The sequence below is a fragment of the Lindgomyces ingoldianus genome (genome assembly GCF_010093535.1).
Source record: "Lindgomyces ingoldianus strain ATCC 200398 unplaced genomic scaffold BDR25scaffold_14, whole genome shotgun sequence".
Lineage (NCBI taxonomy): Eukaryota > Fungi > Ascomycota > Dothideomycetes > Pleosporales > Lindgomycetaceae > Lindgomyces > Lindgomyces ingoldianus.
Window position 1 is genome coordinate 1 of NW_022985175.1, and position 16,294 is coordinate 16,294.

The window sequence follows — 16,294 nt, forward strand, 5'->3', positions numbered from 1 at the left end:
AGTAGGGGCTAATCTAGTAGGGTGTACAGTCCTACGTACAGGCTATTAGGCTAATAGAGGAAGGGAGAGTAACTAGATTATAGTTTGCCCTATGTGCAGCAGTAGAGAGGCTAAGGTTAAACAGTCCTGTTAGACAGGGTTAGAGGTATATATAGTGTAAGATATATAAATAGTATTACAGCTTTTTAGAAAGCTAAATGCTACTTAGTTTATATAAAGAATAAACTAAACATTAAACACACCTTCTAAAGGTTGTTTAATGTAAGAACTATATACATATGTTAGAGATGCTAAGGGGAGTTAGCAGAGTTTATAGGAGTTTACTAAGGAGAGCTCCTTAAGCTCCTTTAAACTCCTAGTAACACGCGGCCTGCCTCCCTATTAGACAGAGCATTCTTCCATAATCTTAGGAAGCCGTGCTGCCTCTGTGTCCTCCGACTGGTTTGTAAGTGAGCCCTGCCCTAATCCAGCTAGGTTGTGGAGCACTGCTGGTAGGGTTACGCTGGTCTAACTGTAGACTGTAACAAGTTCTTAGTTCCTACTACTATAATAAAAGTTAAGGCAGAAACAGACTACTTAATAATGTAAAGCTGTTTTTTAAAGTTCTTTTAAAAAGCTTTAAAGCTTATAATGTAGCAGCTTTCTTATAAAGTAAGCGCTTTTTAAAAGGCTTTTTAGCTTACTTTAATAGCTTAAAGTTATGCAAGTACTAAGCTTATTAAATTAGATTTAGAGGCTATTCTTAGCTAGAGTTTTAACACAATGTAATGTTATAATTATGCATAAGTAAGGTTATAGAGCTTTACAGAGGTCTAGTTTAATTACTACATAAGGTATTATAGTAGGTATAAGATGTTATGTAAGGAACAAGAAGGTTTAGAAGAAAATTAGTAATTAAATACTTAGCTTAGAAGTCTAAGCGCTTTAAGTATAAATTAAGCCTGTTTTAGGTTTAGTTAGTGTTAAGGCAGTTTATGCTTAAGTTTATGTCTGTGTTGTGTTGTGTTTGTGTCAGACATGCACTAATAATACTCTAGTACGCGTCCAATACAGTTATGTCTGGGATCCGGGGAGGATACTGTGACAAGCGCTATAGTTATTTATTGTCTTTTACAGGACTCTGCACATAGCTATAGCACATTTCTTTAAGAGTTTTATGTTTTATTTAAAAGCTTAGAGCGTAAGCTGTATCTAATGTTCTTTTAGCGCGTCTAAGTGGTGTTGTGGGGAATGCATTAGTGTAGGAAGGGTGGTTTAGTAGGGTCTTAGCAAAAGTGAGCGACTCGGGTGTGTGAGCAACTCGCCTATGAAGTACGTTAATTAAATTTTTACTAGCTAAACTTAGATAAATCTTTAGGTATTAAGGAAAGAGTGAAATCCTTTAAATTTAAACGCTAAAACAGTACTACTTTAAAAACTATAAGCTTTTAGTATTTAGAAATTTCAAAGCTCTCTAGCTACATTAACTTAGACCTACTAACGTGTTCCACTACTAAGCTGCGGAACCTAGTGAGCTGCGCATCCTAAAACCTACTAAAAACTAGAAAAATAGTACCTTAATATCTTAACAACAACTAGACAATAAATTTTAAAATTTTAACATGTTATATGCAGTGCTTAAAACTAATAGCTTCTTAGGTTAGTTCTCTAAAAAGATATCTTACTTGGTACAACGCCCGAGGATTCATAGGAGCGCCGCACAAGGTAAGAGACTTCCATAGGGCATATCCAACCAAACCAGGTCCCCCAGCGCGATTAGAAGCCTGGCTGCAAGCGTACAACGCAAGGGAGGACTTAGAGGCAACAGTGAAGGATAACCAGTCTAAAAGACATGCCAGTAAAGGGGGCTATTCAAAGAGCCTAGGGAACGCACTATTACATGTTATCATTGTACGTAACTACGGACTCGGGGACGAGCCCGCCTTAGAGGGGGGTAATGTGACGATGCTGCTTGTCAAGCTCCGCTGCTGTAACGAGGTCGGCACGGTCAACCACGTGGCCTTCTCTCGCTCATAGAGGTTTAGGCTAGGCTAAAGACAACCGCTAGTGCTAGTACTTACCCTAGCATTACCTATATATATATTATACTATGCGAGAATACTTAGCTTAAGTATTCTCGTGCGTACCTTTTGGTACAGTGGGGAAAGTCGTATAGTATCGGCTTGGCAGGCGGGGCGCCTACCTCATTACAGCTGCTAGTCACATGATCGCGCTGAGAGCTAAGCAAGCTTTTCTCTTGCGAAAAGCCTTCACCTCCTTCTCCCCATCCAAGTATAGCTGAAAAAGAGCCGACCTACTCTACCTCGCTTCCCCAGCTCTGTACGGTAGTAGAGACAGTTCTTGTCATCACACTATTTATAAAGCAGATATTATAGATTAGATTTTATTATTATTTAATTAATTAATTAATGTAGGTGTTATAGAGTAAAATGTAAATTAAGTATAAAAATGTTGTTAGAGTAGACTGTTTGCTTGTGTGGACCGCTTGCTTGTGAAATATGTTAAGCTTAAACATTTTTAATGTTAGCTATTTATTTAGTTACATAGATTTAAAGCTTTAGTTTAATTAATCCTTAAAGATAACCTTTCTAAATATAATTAAACTCTTAGATAACATAGTAACAATAATACTAGTAATGTTATATAGGTCATGTCACTGTTATGTTACAGCTATCCAGCCCCTGAGTACCCTAAGGACTTGGCACGGGGTGTAGGCTCCTCAGCCTCCGACCCTAAGGTTTACTCTCGTTACACCCCCCTATCCTGCATTCCCTCTCTGTGCCTCGTGCTTCCTGCTCGATTCCTCTCACAAGTAAATAGAATAGTGAAGCAATCTTTTAATAGGTGCAAGTTGATAAGTAGTTAGAGTAAGCTAAATAGATGTTTAAAGTAATATTTAAGCTTATATTTATAACTGTCCGTACGCAGCAGCAGCGTCGCGGCCTGGATACGAGCGATCACGCACGAGCAGGATCACGTATCTATGTCACATGATGCTTGTGCGCGAACCTCTGTGCGCGAACATCTAGATATCCCCTTTTCCTCTGTACAGAGGAAAAACAAGAAGCAATTAACACTAGTTACCTAACACCCCTGTGCAATGTTTACACTGTGCAAACCTCTCTGTCTTGTACGCATTTGCTAACACTAAGTGCTAGCTAGTAGAGAGTTTATTTAACACTAATTAGTAGTTTAAATACTATAAAAAAAAAAGCTTTTTTTATACCTTTTTATTTAAAAGTTTATATATAAAAAGAATTTTTTTCTTTACTACTTTAACTATAAATTAGTAAGAGTAAAAATAAAGTTTAATTTATATATAAGTAGCTATAAATCTCTATTTAGTTACCTAAGCAAAAGTAAGAAACCTGTCTGTATAATACTATTTAAAGGTATTATACAAATAGTAGTGCTTATTTAATGCTAGAAGGTCTATTTTATCTTTTTATATAAGGCTGTTTAAAGGCAGCGTATAATAAGAAGTAAGATAGCGCGCAATAACATATAATTAACTACTATAAAGTAATAAGCAACACTAGCTTTATCTATAACTAGCTAACATAACATATTAATATATAACTAATATGTACTTTTTATAGGCATCTTAGTAAAGACCCTAGCAAAGCAGATAAATATTAAAGATTAAGTAGATAAAATTAAACTATTAAATAATACATTTAAGAAAAAGCTTAATTTATACACAGCTAACTTAATTATAGAACTCTGCACATTAAGCGCAATAAATATATGTACACTTAAAAACTTTTAAAATAACTTTATAAAGTAGAAGCTTATACACTTTAAAAATTTTAGCTAACTATTTTTATAAAAACTAATTACTACCTTACAGAATAAAGGCATTAGCTTTAAAAAAGACATAATAAAAGCTACTACACTATATAAACTTATAAAAAAAGAACACATGTTTACTATTTTACTAGAGCATTATATAAAACTATTACTACTATTACTAGTTTTAACGTAATAAAAGATGTCTTTATATAAATTACTTATAGACTTAATACTTTTTTTATAATTAGTACAACTACCTTATAATAGCTTACTATACAAGAGCATAACTAGATAGCTACATATTCCTGTAGCTATAGCTCTGCATAAGATTCTCTAAAGCTTATACTTACTATATATAATTTAATTACTGTATAATCTATACTAACTTCTACCTACATAAGATATTACAGCAGAGAACCTTACGCCTAAGAAGGTTGTATAATTCTAAAAGGCATAAAAAAAAAAGAATAACTATATAAGGCAACTATATAATATCTTAGCTAATAAGGCTATAGTATTTATTAAGCTTTACTAACACCTTACTATTTTTAAGGCATTATATATAAGCATTTTTCCTAATATTTTTAAAAAGCGCGCACATATGTTCTACCTTTATAATATTAGTCTAGAATAATTATAGAAGTTACTATATAAGTAGCTTAGTAATTACTTTAATACTAATGTAAATTATAACTAGTATTAAATAAATTAAATAATAATAAGCTTTATATAAAGTAAGTAAAAAAACTTTATAAAAACCTTATATAAAGCTTTTAAAGCTATAATTAATAAACTTACTTTTACATAAAAAGCTCTTAGTTTATAATTTTAAAGTAAAATACTGCTTTACACTACTATTATATAAGCATGCTAAAGGCAACTTAAACTTAAATAAGTAATGTTTTTAATTAAGCCTATATATAAGGCACTGTACAGTAACCTTTGTTTAGCACTTTAAGTTATAATTAATTAATAGAATAATGCATTTATAAACAAATTCTAGGACGTGTACTACACTAATAAGTAATATAGCTTACTATGTATATATAGCTATTAATAACATAGAAGAAGCTTAAGGGGATATAAAGGATTATTTAGACTACAGTCCTTTGCATAATTAAAGTAATGCTTTATTTATTATAAAAAAAAATGTTAGTTAATAAATTATCTTTATATAAATTAATTTTATATAAAATGCTAATATATCTTTTTATATAAAGAATTTTATAACAAGACACTAATATATAAGAAGGTAAATGTATATATTTAAAAGTTTAAAAGTAAACTAAAGTAAAAAAAAAAAAAGTTGCATAATAATAATAACTTAGATAAAAAAAAAAGTAAGAAGATTATTAACTACCTTACTAATGCTACATTTCTTTACTGCGTAACTGTAGAGGACATCTACAGCCTAGAACTTAAAGGATACGCAGAATAGTTTATCTTTAAAGATTAATACTATATAGTATACTAAGGTAAACTATAGAATACTAGCACAGTAAAAATTTCTACTATAAAAAAGTTATAACTTAAAGCATACTTATAAGAATTCTTTTATACAAAAGTAGACTAAACACTAAAGAAGAAAAGTATTAGCTTTAAAAAATAAAAATTAATAGAATTAATTAGTACTATATAAATTACTAACTTAGTTAGTAACATAATATATTACATCTTAGACACTCTAACACTGTTCTTACTGTCTCTAGCAGATGTAGACTAAATAGGTGTGTACTTTAATAATGTTTTAAATATTATTATATGTAAAGACAAAACTACTATCTTTATTATATAAAAATAAAGACACTTTTTTTTTAATATTAGTAAAAAAGAATTTATGTCTTTTTTTACTAAATTAAAACTTTACTGCCTTTACTGCTAATTTAGACACCCCTGCATAAAAAGACTCTAGAAGATGCTAACTAGCACTAGCTATAACATTAATGCTGCAGTGCTAGAAGAGATTAAGAAGTTCTACTACCTCTACTAATTATATAACTAGGCTCTATAAAAATTTAAGTTTATAATTAAAAATAACACCTACTTTAACTATAAAGTTATTATTAATGTTATATAAATTAATAATAAAAATGTTTTATATGTTATTAATATAGATATATTATTTTAGGCTGCTATATTTCTAAAATCTATGTCTGCACAAGATACCTAGGATGCACTATGTAAATGCTAAATTAACACTTATTAAGAACTCTTAGACTATATTATGTATAACTTTAGTATAAACTTTACTTTAAAGAATTTTTAAGCTTATGTAAAAATTATAGAAGCTATATATAAGCAGATGCCTGTAGAAGCATATTAGGCAGTTAGAAAAGTTAAGCGCGCACATACACCTTTCTAATAAGTGTTTAACATTCTAAAGACTAAGCTAAGTAACTATATAAATAATAAGGCTATTCTGCAGATAGCAGTTAAGGCTCTAAACAACATAGCTAGCCTACACAGTCTAGTACTTACACTACTAGTTTTTAAAGCATACTTAAAAATTAACTTAAACTCTTTACTATTACTAAACATTATTACATAAGCAAGTGCTATATAAAAAGTAATAAAGATACTTTAAAAGGACTATATAAAAGTAAACATTAATTATATAATTAACACTTATAATAGCTTTATAACATATAAAGTTCTTAACCTCTCTCTTAGCTTAAAGATTATAGTATAAAGAAAAAAAAAAGGCTAAACTAGCCTATATAAAATTAAAAGTATTAAAAAAAAAAATATTATTATTAAAAAAAAAATAGCCTACTAAAGCTCTAATATACATAGGTTAAACTATACTATAAAAAAAAAAAATAACTTACTTATAATAAATAACTTAAATAAACTAATCTTTATATAAAAAATTTTTTTAAAAAAAAGAAAAAAAAAACAGCTTTATAAAAATGTTATAAAGGCAGAACTAAAGCCTACTATAGACTAAGCCTCTTAAAATAGTAATACTGCACTAGTGCAAAGAGAAGATATAGATACTAGAAGAAGTAAAAAGCAAAAGAAACTTATATAAAGTTTAAACTAAGTATTCTTAACTTAAAAAAAAAAAAATAATTAGGCCTTATTTATTAAGCTTTATATAGATAATATAATTACTACACTTAAAAAACTATTTAAAAAATTAAACTACATAGAAATAAACACTTTAATTACTAATAGTACTTTTAAAGTTATAGTGTATAACTTAATAAGGCATAAAAGTTAGATTTTTAACCTTTACCTTATATAAAAAGTAAAAGGTAAAATAACTTAACTATATAAAAAATTCTACCTAGTGTTTACTAGCTACTTAGATAAAGAAAAGAGAGAAATTCTTACTTAGTTACTAACTATTTAAAAAATAAGCTAAAGACTACTTTTAGCTATAAAAGTAAGCTTAAAAGCTACATATAAAATGTATTTTAAACTATGTAATATTATATAAGTATATATTTAATTAATAGATAAGCTTATGCGCACACTGTATATAAAGCTACTAAAAGAGATATACTAAAGCTTTCTACTAAATATAATACTCTAGGTTATATAACTCTTATATAAAGCTGCTAAATTAAGACTATATTAGTTTAAGATATATTATAACTACTATAAAAAAAAAGCTATGCATGCACATCTCTTTATATAACCTTTGCCTCTTAATTACTAATAAAAAAGAGCACACTTTTAGTATTACTAGCTTATAAATAGACAACACTTTAAGCATTATAATAAAGAATTTTATGTAAAAAGAAAAAAAAAACTATAAAAAGTAAAGTTTTATATAAAAAGTAAAACTATTTTAGTAAAAAAGTAGCTTATTAAGTTTAATAGTAAAAGAATTAAACTTATATATAACATAGTAATTTTTACTTAAAAAAGATAAGTAAGCTACCTTTATATAATTAACTTAAAAGATAAAGATGCTGCATAATAATATGTTAAGTAATATGTAAGAAAGGCATATATTATATCTATATGTTAACTAAAGGTAGCATTTAACCTATTTATTACTACACAAACTACAGACTTTTTATATAATAATATTAACACACTTAACACATAAATCTAATAGTAGATAGATAATAGTAAGCATAGTCTTACTTTTCTACTATTATAGCTTAATTATGTAAAGCTATTTATCTTTATAAATAGATTATTTACTAATAATAAAAACCTTAGCTTATAGCTAAGATTTTTAATTATATTAAGTAATAAAAACTATATAAAGTAAAGCAACTACTTTAAAATACTAAGTAATATTATATACTAGAATTCTACTAAGTGTAAAAGAGTAACTAAAAGTGTCTTTACTAATAAACTATATAAAATAGTTAAAAGGTTTAATAATGTAATTACCTTTAGTATAACTTTATAGTAAATTATATAAATGCTTAAACTACTACTAATTCTAGTAGTAATTTATATAAATTTAAGGTTTTTATATAATTACTTTATTAAGCTAAGCACTACTAGTAAAAAGTAACTTATAATTAACATTATGTTACTCTATAAATTATATAAGAAAAAAGAAATTACTAAAATAAAGTAAATTAATAGTAAAAATAACTTAGTAAATACATGTATAAAAAAAACACTAAACTAGGCTTTTTAATTATTAGTCTTAACTAACTACCTCTCTGTCTAGATAGAAGCATTTATAGACTAGCTAGATTTTATGCGCAAAAATGCCTTAGACTAACTAGACTAATAACGCCTTTATATAAAGCTTATTTTCTTTTATTTTATTTTTTTTTATATTATACACACTTATCTTTCTTATTATAAGGATCTATTACTGTTAGCACTATATAAAAAAAGAAAAGAGCTAGAGGATTATATAGTAAGGCTTAAAAAGTAAAAGATAAAGAAAAAAAAAGCTATTTATATAGCATAACTAGCCTATTCTAACACACAGCATTACTAAGGCAAGTTCTAATAAATAAAGTAAAGTAAAAGCAGAACATAATTAAATAGACCTACATAAATAGAAGAGAGGTAACGCGTACAGAAGGTAACTCTTTAGATAAAAAGAAAAGTTGCTAGTGTCTGTACACAGCAGCAGCGTCACAGCCTAGATACAAGCAATCACGCACAAGCAGGATCACGTATCTATGTTACATAATGCTTGTGCGCGAACCTCTGTGCGTAAACATCTAGATATCTCCTTTTCCTTTGTATAAAGGAAAAATAAGAAGTAATTAACACTAGTTACCTAACACCCCTGTGCAATATTTACACTGTGCAAACCTCTCTGTCTTGTACGCATTTGCTGACACTAAGTGCTAGCTAGCAGAGAGTCCATTCAACAATAACGTTACATGCATAGGTTATACAAAGAGTTATCTATTATAGATTAAGAGTCTAAGGAGTTATATAATTTATATAGTACTAATAGGCGCTAAGCCTAAGGTTGATTAGGCAGTCAATTATAAAACCCCTTCAGCTTCACTATTAGATTCCGAGTCTCGTACAATGCCCCCCCTTTCTCGATATCTTGAGGATTCAACACCACTATTAACTAATCAGTTTCCCAGCCCTAGATTATTGCGCTTTCCGAATATCTGCATCCAACCTTCCCTCTAAGACGCTAACTTCCTATTGTAACACTTAACAGTCTGTTTATATTGTAGTTTGCTATTTCTAGCATAAAACTAGACCTTATCATCTGCGCTCTTCTTTGTGTTTTTTGATCCACTAAACGTATTTCTCACGGTTTTCCATCCCATATAACCACGCTCACCCTTCGGTCTCACAGGGTTCTCATCAATCAATTGTGCTTTCGCGTCTCGATACCACACTCGCCATACAGTCATCACCACAATCGTTAGTGGCACAGCGATAACCCACAGCAGCCAAAAGTCTTGTGACACTTGCATATGGAACGGCGCATCGTCCTTCAGCTTAATAAGCTGAGTGCCGAAGATGCTGGCAACGGTCCCAAGAGGCATGAAGATGAGCGTCATGACAGCTATCGTCTTCATACTTTGATTCTCCGACATCATGACCCGACTGTCGGTTTGGGTCACCAAATGGAAAGAGAGCTGGAGGATATTTGCCATCCGCTTATCGAGACTCTCAAGACGTCGTTGTGTGGACTGAAACATAGTCTTCCGGTATTCAAGTGCATTCTGAGTCGAGGTCTCCCAGATTGATGGATCGCTGCGCATGAGTCTCATGTGGTGAGTGCGCAGATTCTCGACCGTGCTAAGGGCTGATTCGCAGTTCTCGCGCAGGTATATGGTGTGCTTTGCCAGGTTGTGCAGCCCTGGAAATTTTACCTCTTCCCCGGCTTTCCCAGGAGTGCGTGCAATGTCAAGAGTTTTCTACGTAGATGCGGATTAACCACTTTGAAGCAGCACTTGGACTGGCTATTTTGCTTACCGTCTCAATCTCCCCGAAAATGTCTGATACCAACCAGCCGACACGATCCATTACCTTGTACATCTCCTCTAGAACTATCTCTAGAAGGGCATAAGGATCCTGGATTAGGTCTTCAGAACTTGCGGAACTGGCCAGCTCGCGGAATCGATCTCCAAGAGATGAAGGTGCGCCGAAGCAAAACAGGGTTACGCATTTCTCCTCCTGGGCGAGGGTAGTTGAGCTTTCATTAGTAGTCGTAGTTCCGCGTCTCTGGGGGCTCTGGGGTAGCGACCGGCCATTTCGATGCCCTACTTTGAGGAGAAATCCGGCTTTGATCCAGGTAAAATTTGCCTGGCTTTGTTCTTGTGCACGCCTACGTGCATCTACGGCCTGGTTTGCAGCCCGCTGTTGATGAACTGGGTGCAGCGCTAACGTCTTCTTCTCTGGCTGGTCCTTATTCTCTGACGGATGCACAATTCTCCGAGGCTTGTCGTCGTCTGATATTGCAATGTCCTTCGCTAGGAAATGAAACCAAGTGTATTGGTTTCCATTCTCATCCTTGCGAGAGCAGAAAGATTGTGACACCTGCTGAAGGCTTTCAGCGATGAAGGCACTTGGAATGGCAAAGTACTCGAACAATTCCGTCATGCCCTTCACTGATTGAGGGTGCGCAATGCTTTGCGGGGCGAATCTAATTTAGTCAGCATATGTCAGTCTCATATTAAAGTCATTGTCGGCACACATCACACGAACTGAAGGAGTATCCAATGCCAAGAGGTCCCCGACGCATCGTATATTCGAGATCTCTGTTCCATTCAGACCATCCTGATCCCATTCGAAAACATGTAAAGGCAGTCGGTTGTTGTATGCCGGGAGGTTATATCCTAAATCTCCTGAAGCTCTTTTTTCCTCCTCTATGCGTTTACCTTCTTTCTCTGCGGCTTTCTTGAAGTTTTCTAGTGGCTTTCGATCTATGGTCAAGTTCCGAAATGACGGAATCTTAGGCGCACCGAGGTTTGAACTAGTGTTGGAGAGATAGACGGGTCTTGGATTCGCCATTTCGTAGATATCGAAGGTGAGTTCGACACGAGGTTTTGTTACTCAAAACTTCCCTGACGAAGTCTGACAGGAAAGCTAAGACAAACGCAGCTCGGAGAAGGAAGTCAGGGCACATGATATCCTGATGCAGGCACTTCTTTTGCCTAGGTAGGTAAGACGATGTTCAATTCTTTGGTTTCTCTACTCACGGTGGCTAATCGACCCCAGTTACTAGAACCAAGAAAGACTTATTGAAACTGGAAACAATTTTGAGGGCGGATGCGGCAACCTTCAGGACCATTGCAAGGGTCATGAGGCTCTGTTTGACACTCATTTCTCAGCGTCTGCTTGGCTTCAGCTTGGCGGGGGGTCTTCAAGCAGGATAAAGGAGCAATATTGATTCCGCCCCCAAAATCCCTCTTTTTGTGGACGTTGGCGCTTCACAAGACGGCGTGAGGGGGTATGGTGGCGCAAGGCTGAGAATCGTAAGAACCCAACCGACGTCTTCTCGCCGGACGGACAGACGCCACACCAATCACGATGGTTTATACCAGGTGTTCGCGCACGCTTTACGCATGCAGATATCTGCCTTCTTTCGTGCTATGATATATTACGCGATTGTAATGATCACCGTGACGTGCCTCCATCCAGGAACACCCAAGGCGGGTTTCTTTTTACATCGAGGTTCTCGGTAATTACTTCGAGCTGTGGCAAGGCTGTGGGTGGTGCTCAGAGCCTTCTACTTTCTTTAGCCTTCAGTTGAGCCATTTCGGTGGCCCGTTTCGAGGCTCAGGGTAGATGGCCTCTTCGAATTTAGGTAGACCGGAGAAAGAAGGCAGCAGATGCGGCCATGGCACATTCCATGTGACCTCTAAAGCGACTCCGACGACGCCCCGAGACGCCTGCCGCGAACTAGGTCAGTTCATACTTCACCCATCAAAATCGACGCAAGATATGGGGGTAATGCGCAGGGAATAACATCCAGTTGATAACGTAATTTACATTCCATGGGTGATCCAACCTCACGCATTTGAACCAAGAGCCCGACGCCTCGACCACCGACTGCACGGAGCGACTGGACATGGGCTACAGGTTTTTGGCACTATTCCTTATCGCCTGAAGGTCCCTAGTCCTCCAATTCCTCTGTATACTTTTTCTGGCTCACCGGACCTCGTGTCATTCGCTCAAGTCTGAAGGTCTCGTCTTCTGATCGTCGATGTAGTGTACCGATTTGAGAAACATCATGCTAGAGTCTCCTTCCAGCGCGCCACATCTCCTAGACCCCCAATACGAGATTTGCGGCCAATCAGCCTCACTCTTGAGAATCTCGTGGCCGATTTTGTAAATCCAAAGCTTGAGAAATGTCATGGATATATGGTGGTGGCCAACCCCTATTTTTAACCTCAGCCTGATGCCTTCGCGATATGTGGGATATAAAGAGCGCTCGTTTGTCCTTTAGCCTAACTGTCCTGTAAGTTACCATCTCAGCTGATACTTTTAATCCTCCGCTAAGGTGAGAAACTGCCAATCTCTGGATGGTACACTCATTCAATCAATTCGTACATAGTAAGTTACTGAAAAAATTTCACAGGCATACACTCCCCAACCTTCTGGTAGACACGGCGGAGGCTACGATCCCAACGCTGCATTCTCTAATACCAGCCCGTATACACAACCCCCTTCCGTAAGATAAGGATCTTTAAATCAACCGATCTCTTGTCAGATCTTTCACTGACTTCATATCTCCAGGGTCCGCCAGCACACGGTGGAGGATTCAACCCGAATTCTCCATTTTCCACGCCGTTTGTGACCACGAACCAACGCTCTGCGTTCTATCCGCAGCAGCCGCAGCCAGTCGCCGCACCAGTATACCAGAGTCAGCCCGCCGTTCCCTACCAGGTATTATATGCCCTACTCGAATATTTCAAGGTTTTGAGCTGATGTATTCATAGGGTCACCCACCTTCGGGTAATCCTTACCCAATCTACCCTCAGCAGCAGTACAAACAGCAACCAGGAATCATCTCCCAAATCTGTAACTGCTTCCGCTAATCCCAAGACATCGTGAAAGTGTACAGCGACATGGCGTCAATGACGGGTCACGGACAGTCCTCATCTTATGTGGCCTCATCTCCTGGTTCACACTACAGAGGTGACCAACCAGTTCAGATGAATCCACAGGGCCAGCCATATGTACAAGTACCGGTATATTAAGCCTACTCCTAAGATCGGTCAATGTATCTAACGTTTCTCACAGCGCAAAGGCCCTCTGCGATTGAAGGGCTACTTGCATATCTTTGATCCATATTCGGTCTTCAAGTTGCAGTCGCCGAGATTCTACCGTATGTTTCGGCACCTATTCTCCCTTCCCTCAGCCAAGTATTGACAGAAAGTTAGGCAAGCCTGGATATGGCTATGAAAAGCTAGCAACCCACCGACATCTGGATTGTTTCGAGCGCGAATGGGTTGGTGACTATGATGATCGGTACATTTCGGCGTACGATGGCAAGATCAGCAAACTCGTTGTCCAGTCTGTCGATGATATATATGACGGCGCACCGAATTCCACATGGAGGCGGACCTTCATTCGTAACATTGCCCCTTTCTACCTTCGGCTTGCAAATTGGCCTCTGAACCATGTCGACTACGATCGAAATGGCGGGCCAACAAGTGAAGGTTAGTTCTCATGCTATCTCGTTTAGTCACAAAACTAATTTTCTCACCTAGACTGGCCCATGATTTGTGTAAAATGGTTCTTCGCCTCCATCGCCATCACTTTCGTAGTATGTTGTTCCCTTGTACCACTTTGAAGTGTGCTAAGCTTCTTTCTAGGTTGGAACACCTACTAAAGCCGAAGGGCAAGTAAGGCACGAGGGGCGATATGACCCTGTTCCTTACAAATACTATGGGTATCCAAAAGTAGCTCGGAACGCTCTCGAGATGGACACACCTCGTGGATACGGCAGCGAACCGAATCCCGTCGCGGAGAGGGTATTGAGGCCTAGATATCTCTGCTTTCTCCGGGATGAGGGCTCGCCAGCGATGATCATGAACGTCGAGGAGTGGATCACACAATACAAGGCGGAGAAAAATCTGTCCTATGTATTTGTGGCATACACTGCAGAGCAATTTCGCACAACAGAGGACTTGCGTGCTCTTCATCAGATGGCCGATGCAGCTGCTCGTAATGCTGGTGTTCCGGCTTACTGGATCGGCTGCTCGTGCATGCCCGAACCAGACAACCTCCAGGAAGACGTGAGTCAAATACAGCCGCCCGGCCTTTGACCTCTCACTGATTTAAGCTTAGGTATATCGCATCTGTGACGTTATCCGAGGAGCACACTCCGTGGCCATCGCCGTTGCCCGGCCTCCTAATGACACGCAAGGTATCAACACAACAGACCTCATGCTACAACAATGGGGCAAACGTATTTGGACCTTCCCTGAGGTCCTCCTCGCTCCAGCTGGAAAGGATATTAAAGTCTACACGCGAGGAATGGATCTCTTTAACCCCACGGAGGTTGCCAAGAACCAATTCGCTATCAAGGTGTGGAAGGGAGATGCTCACGTCGCTCGACAGGTATACTTCTTCATCCTGCTGGTGTGAAAACCGCTAATACAGATACAGTTGGTTGATCATTACGAAGGTAACCTCATTTTGAACCAACTTGAACTTGTGACACTCGCTTTGGAGTGCTTGCATAATCGCGACACCACACAATATCTCCTTGGAGACCATAGCTACGCGTTAATGGGGCTTCTTCGTATCCGACCAAGAATCGATCCCACGGACTCAGCTTTCCAGGCTTTCGCTCGGTATGTTCCGCCTCACATTCCTCCGTGAGCTCGAATTATATTGACTTTTGCAGTCTTTCCCTCGCCAATGATAGTGAACAACTTCTCGAGCGTCTCATCTGTGTGATGCCCAAGTCTCCCCACCAGCCCTGGCATTCCATGGACGATGCTTACAACGCTAAGCTTTGGGACATTCTCCCTCAGGAGTGCACCATTGCAGGCGTCGGGAACGACGACACTATCATCCTAGACGGATGCCGAGCTGCCAACATCCGATGGAAGTCTTTCGCGCCAGTAGCGTACAAGAAGATTCCAAGCTGGAAGCGGTTGGCAGCGCAAAGACTAATCCACCTCGGAGGCTTCACAATGCTGATTGCAATGGTCCTCCTTTCGATCCCAAAAGAGCAAGGGGGGGCAGTAACAGTCCCAGCTGGAGCCTTCCTCTTGGTGTACTCCATCATACTCATGGGTCTGAGCCCGTGGCTGCTACGTGTAATGTATTTGGGCAAGTTCTGGGGTACCCAGGGTTGGTTCTTTGGGTTCGAAGGATATATGGATATCGATACTATTGAGCGACAGATCTTTGGCGGGAGGCTCGGACGTCTGAAGTGGACTCCGTACGGCAGCCCGCTTTCAAGACACCACAAGAATGCGCATGGCGATTGCATTGCGGATGATCCTTGTTCAGACCCCAAAACCAAGGCATTCGTGGAGCAAGTGAAGAATGCTAGGCCAGGTGAGCAGAGAGTCTTCACGCTTGTGGATACTGGTAAGTCTATCCCATTCCGCGGGGTAACCAGCTTCGTCGCAGTTGCAGTTTCCTAACGCATTAAATAACAGGCACCATGACGGTAACACTCTTCGTGGCCGAACGTCCTCCCGTCTGCTTCTTACTCGCTGGCTCGGAAGGTGGCATGCAGCGTGGAATCGGCTGCTCATACGACTGGACTACACAAACAATGTACCGAGAGACAGTTCTTCGGTTCGAGACGCCAATAGTCGACCAAATCTTCCGCGTCCCGAGGGTTAAGGTTGGCTTCAAGAGGCCGCTGTATCCTATACGGGGATTGGCGGAGATTGGAGAGGCGAAGGGCCATCTTTCACATTAAAATGATAGGGGGTAACGGCATAGGACATGGGTGTTCCGGAAAGCATCAGCGCTTGAGCATGGAGTTAAAATAGGGAGTTTCTTGTTAGTTTCTTACAGACTAAGGAGGTTTCCTTCTTGTGCAGGAGATAATTTTGGTAGGCTTATGATTGATAGTTGGATGGACTACCCTCCATGGCACAGGATTCCCTTTAATTAGGTATAT

General features: G+C 37.4%; 3 protein-coding genes across 3 annotated transcripts; 1 reads left to right on the forward strand and 2 right to left on the reverse strand.

Annotated features, from left to right (window-relative positions):
- Positions 1–381: 381 nt before the first annotated feature.
- BDR25DRAFT_354398 (uncharacterized protein) lies at positions 382–2,347 on the reverse strand (the record flags this gene model as incomplete). The annotated part of the gene is made up of 7 exons (XM_033695304.1): positions 382–438; positions 1,665–1,793; positions 1,832–1,872; positions 1,907–2,009; positions 2,127–2,178; positions 2,204–2,298; positions 2,336–2,347. 7 exons carry the CDS (start codon positions 2,345–2,347, stop codon positions 382–384), a joined length of 489 nt encoding a protein of 162 aa, XP_033547968.1.
- Positions 2,348–9,319: 6,972 nt separating this feature from the next.
- BDR25DRAFT_285558 (uncharacterized protein) lies at positions 9,320–11,546 on the reverse strand. Its single transcript, XM_033688192.1, has 4 exons — positions 11,397–11,546; positions 10,892–11,351; positions 10,171–10,840; positions 9,320–10,112 (listed from the first exon to the last, which is right to left on the reverse strand). Exons 2-4 carry the CDS (start codon positions 11,206–11,208, stop codon positions 9,441–9,443), a joined length of 1,659 nt encoding a protein of 552 aa, XP_033547969.1. The 5' UTR covers positions 11,209–11,351; positions 11,397–11,546; the 3' UTR covers positions 9,320–9,440.
- Positions 11,547–13,277: 1,731 nt separating this feature from the next.
- Positions 13,278–16,090, forward strand: BDR25DRAFT_223590 (uncharacterized protein; the record flags this gene model as incomplete). Its single annotated transcript, XM_033685114.1, has 9 exons — positions 13,278–13,385; positions 13,444–13,528; positions 13,584–13,862; positions 13,914–13,984; positions 14,019–14,441; positions 14,494–14,766; positions 14,815–15,002; positions 15,056–15,750; positions 15,822–16,090. The coding sequence occupies 9 exons, from the start codon at positions 13,278–13,280 to the stop codon at positions 16,088–16,090; spliced, it is 2,391 nt and encodes a 796-aa protein (XP_033547970.1).
- Between the last annotated feature and the right edge of the window lie 204 nt (positions 16,091–16,294).

Bases quoted from the DNA above. Each gene is read 5' to 3' on its own strand.
- BDR25DRAFT_285558 (XM_033688192.1), bottom strand. From the start codon at position 11,208: ATGGCGAATCCAAGACCCGTCTATCTCTCCAACACTAGTTCAAACCTC. The intron at 10,841-10,891 runs GTGTGCCGACAA...TGACTAAATTAG, and splicing joins ACTCCTTCAGTTCGTGTGAT to ATTCGCCCCGCAAAGCATTG. The intron at 10,113-10,170 runs GTAAGCAAAATA...GCATCTACGTAG, and splicing joins TTTTCGGGGAGATTGAGACG to AAAACTCTTGACATTGCACG.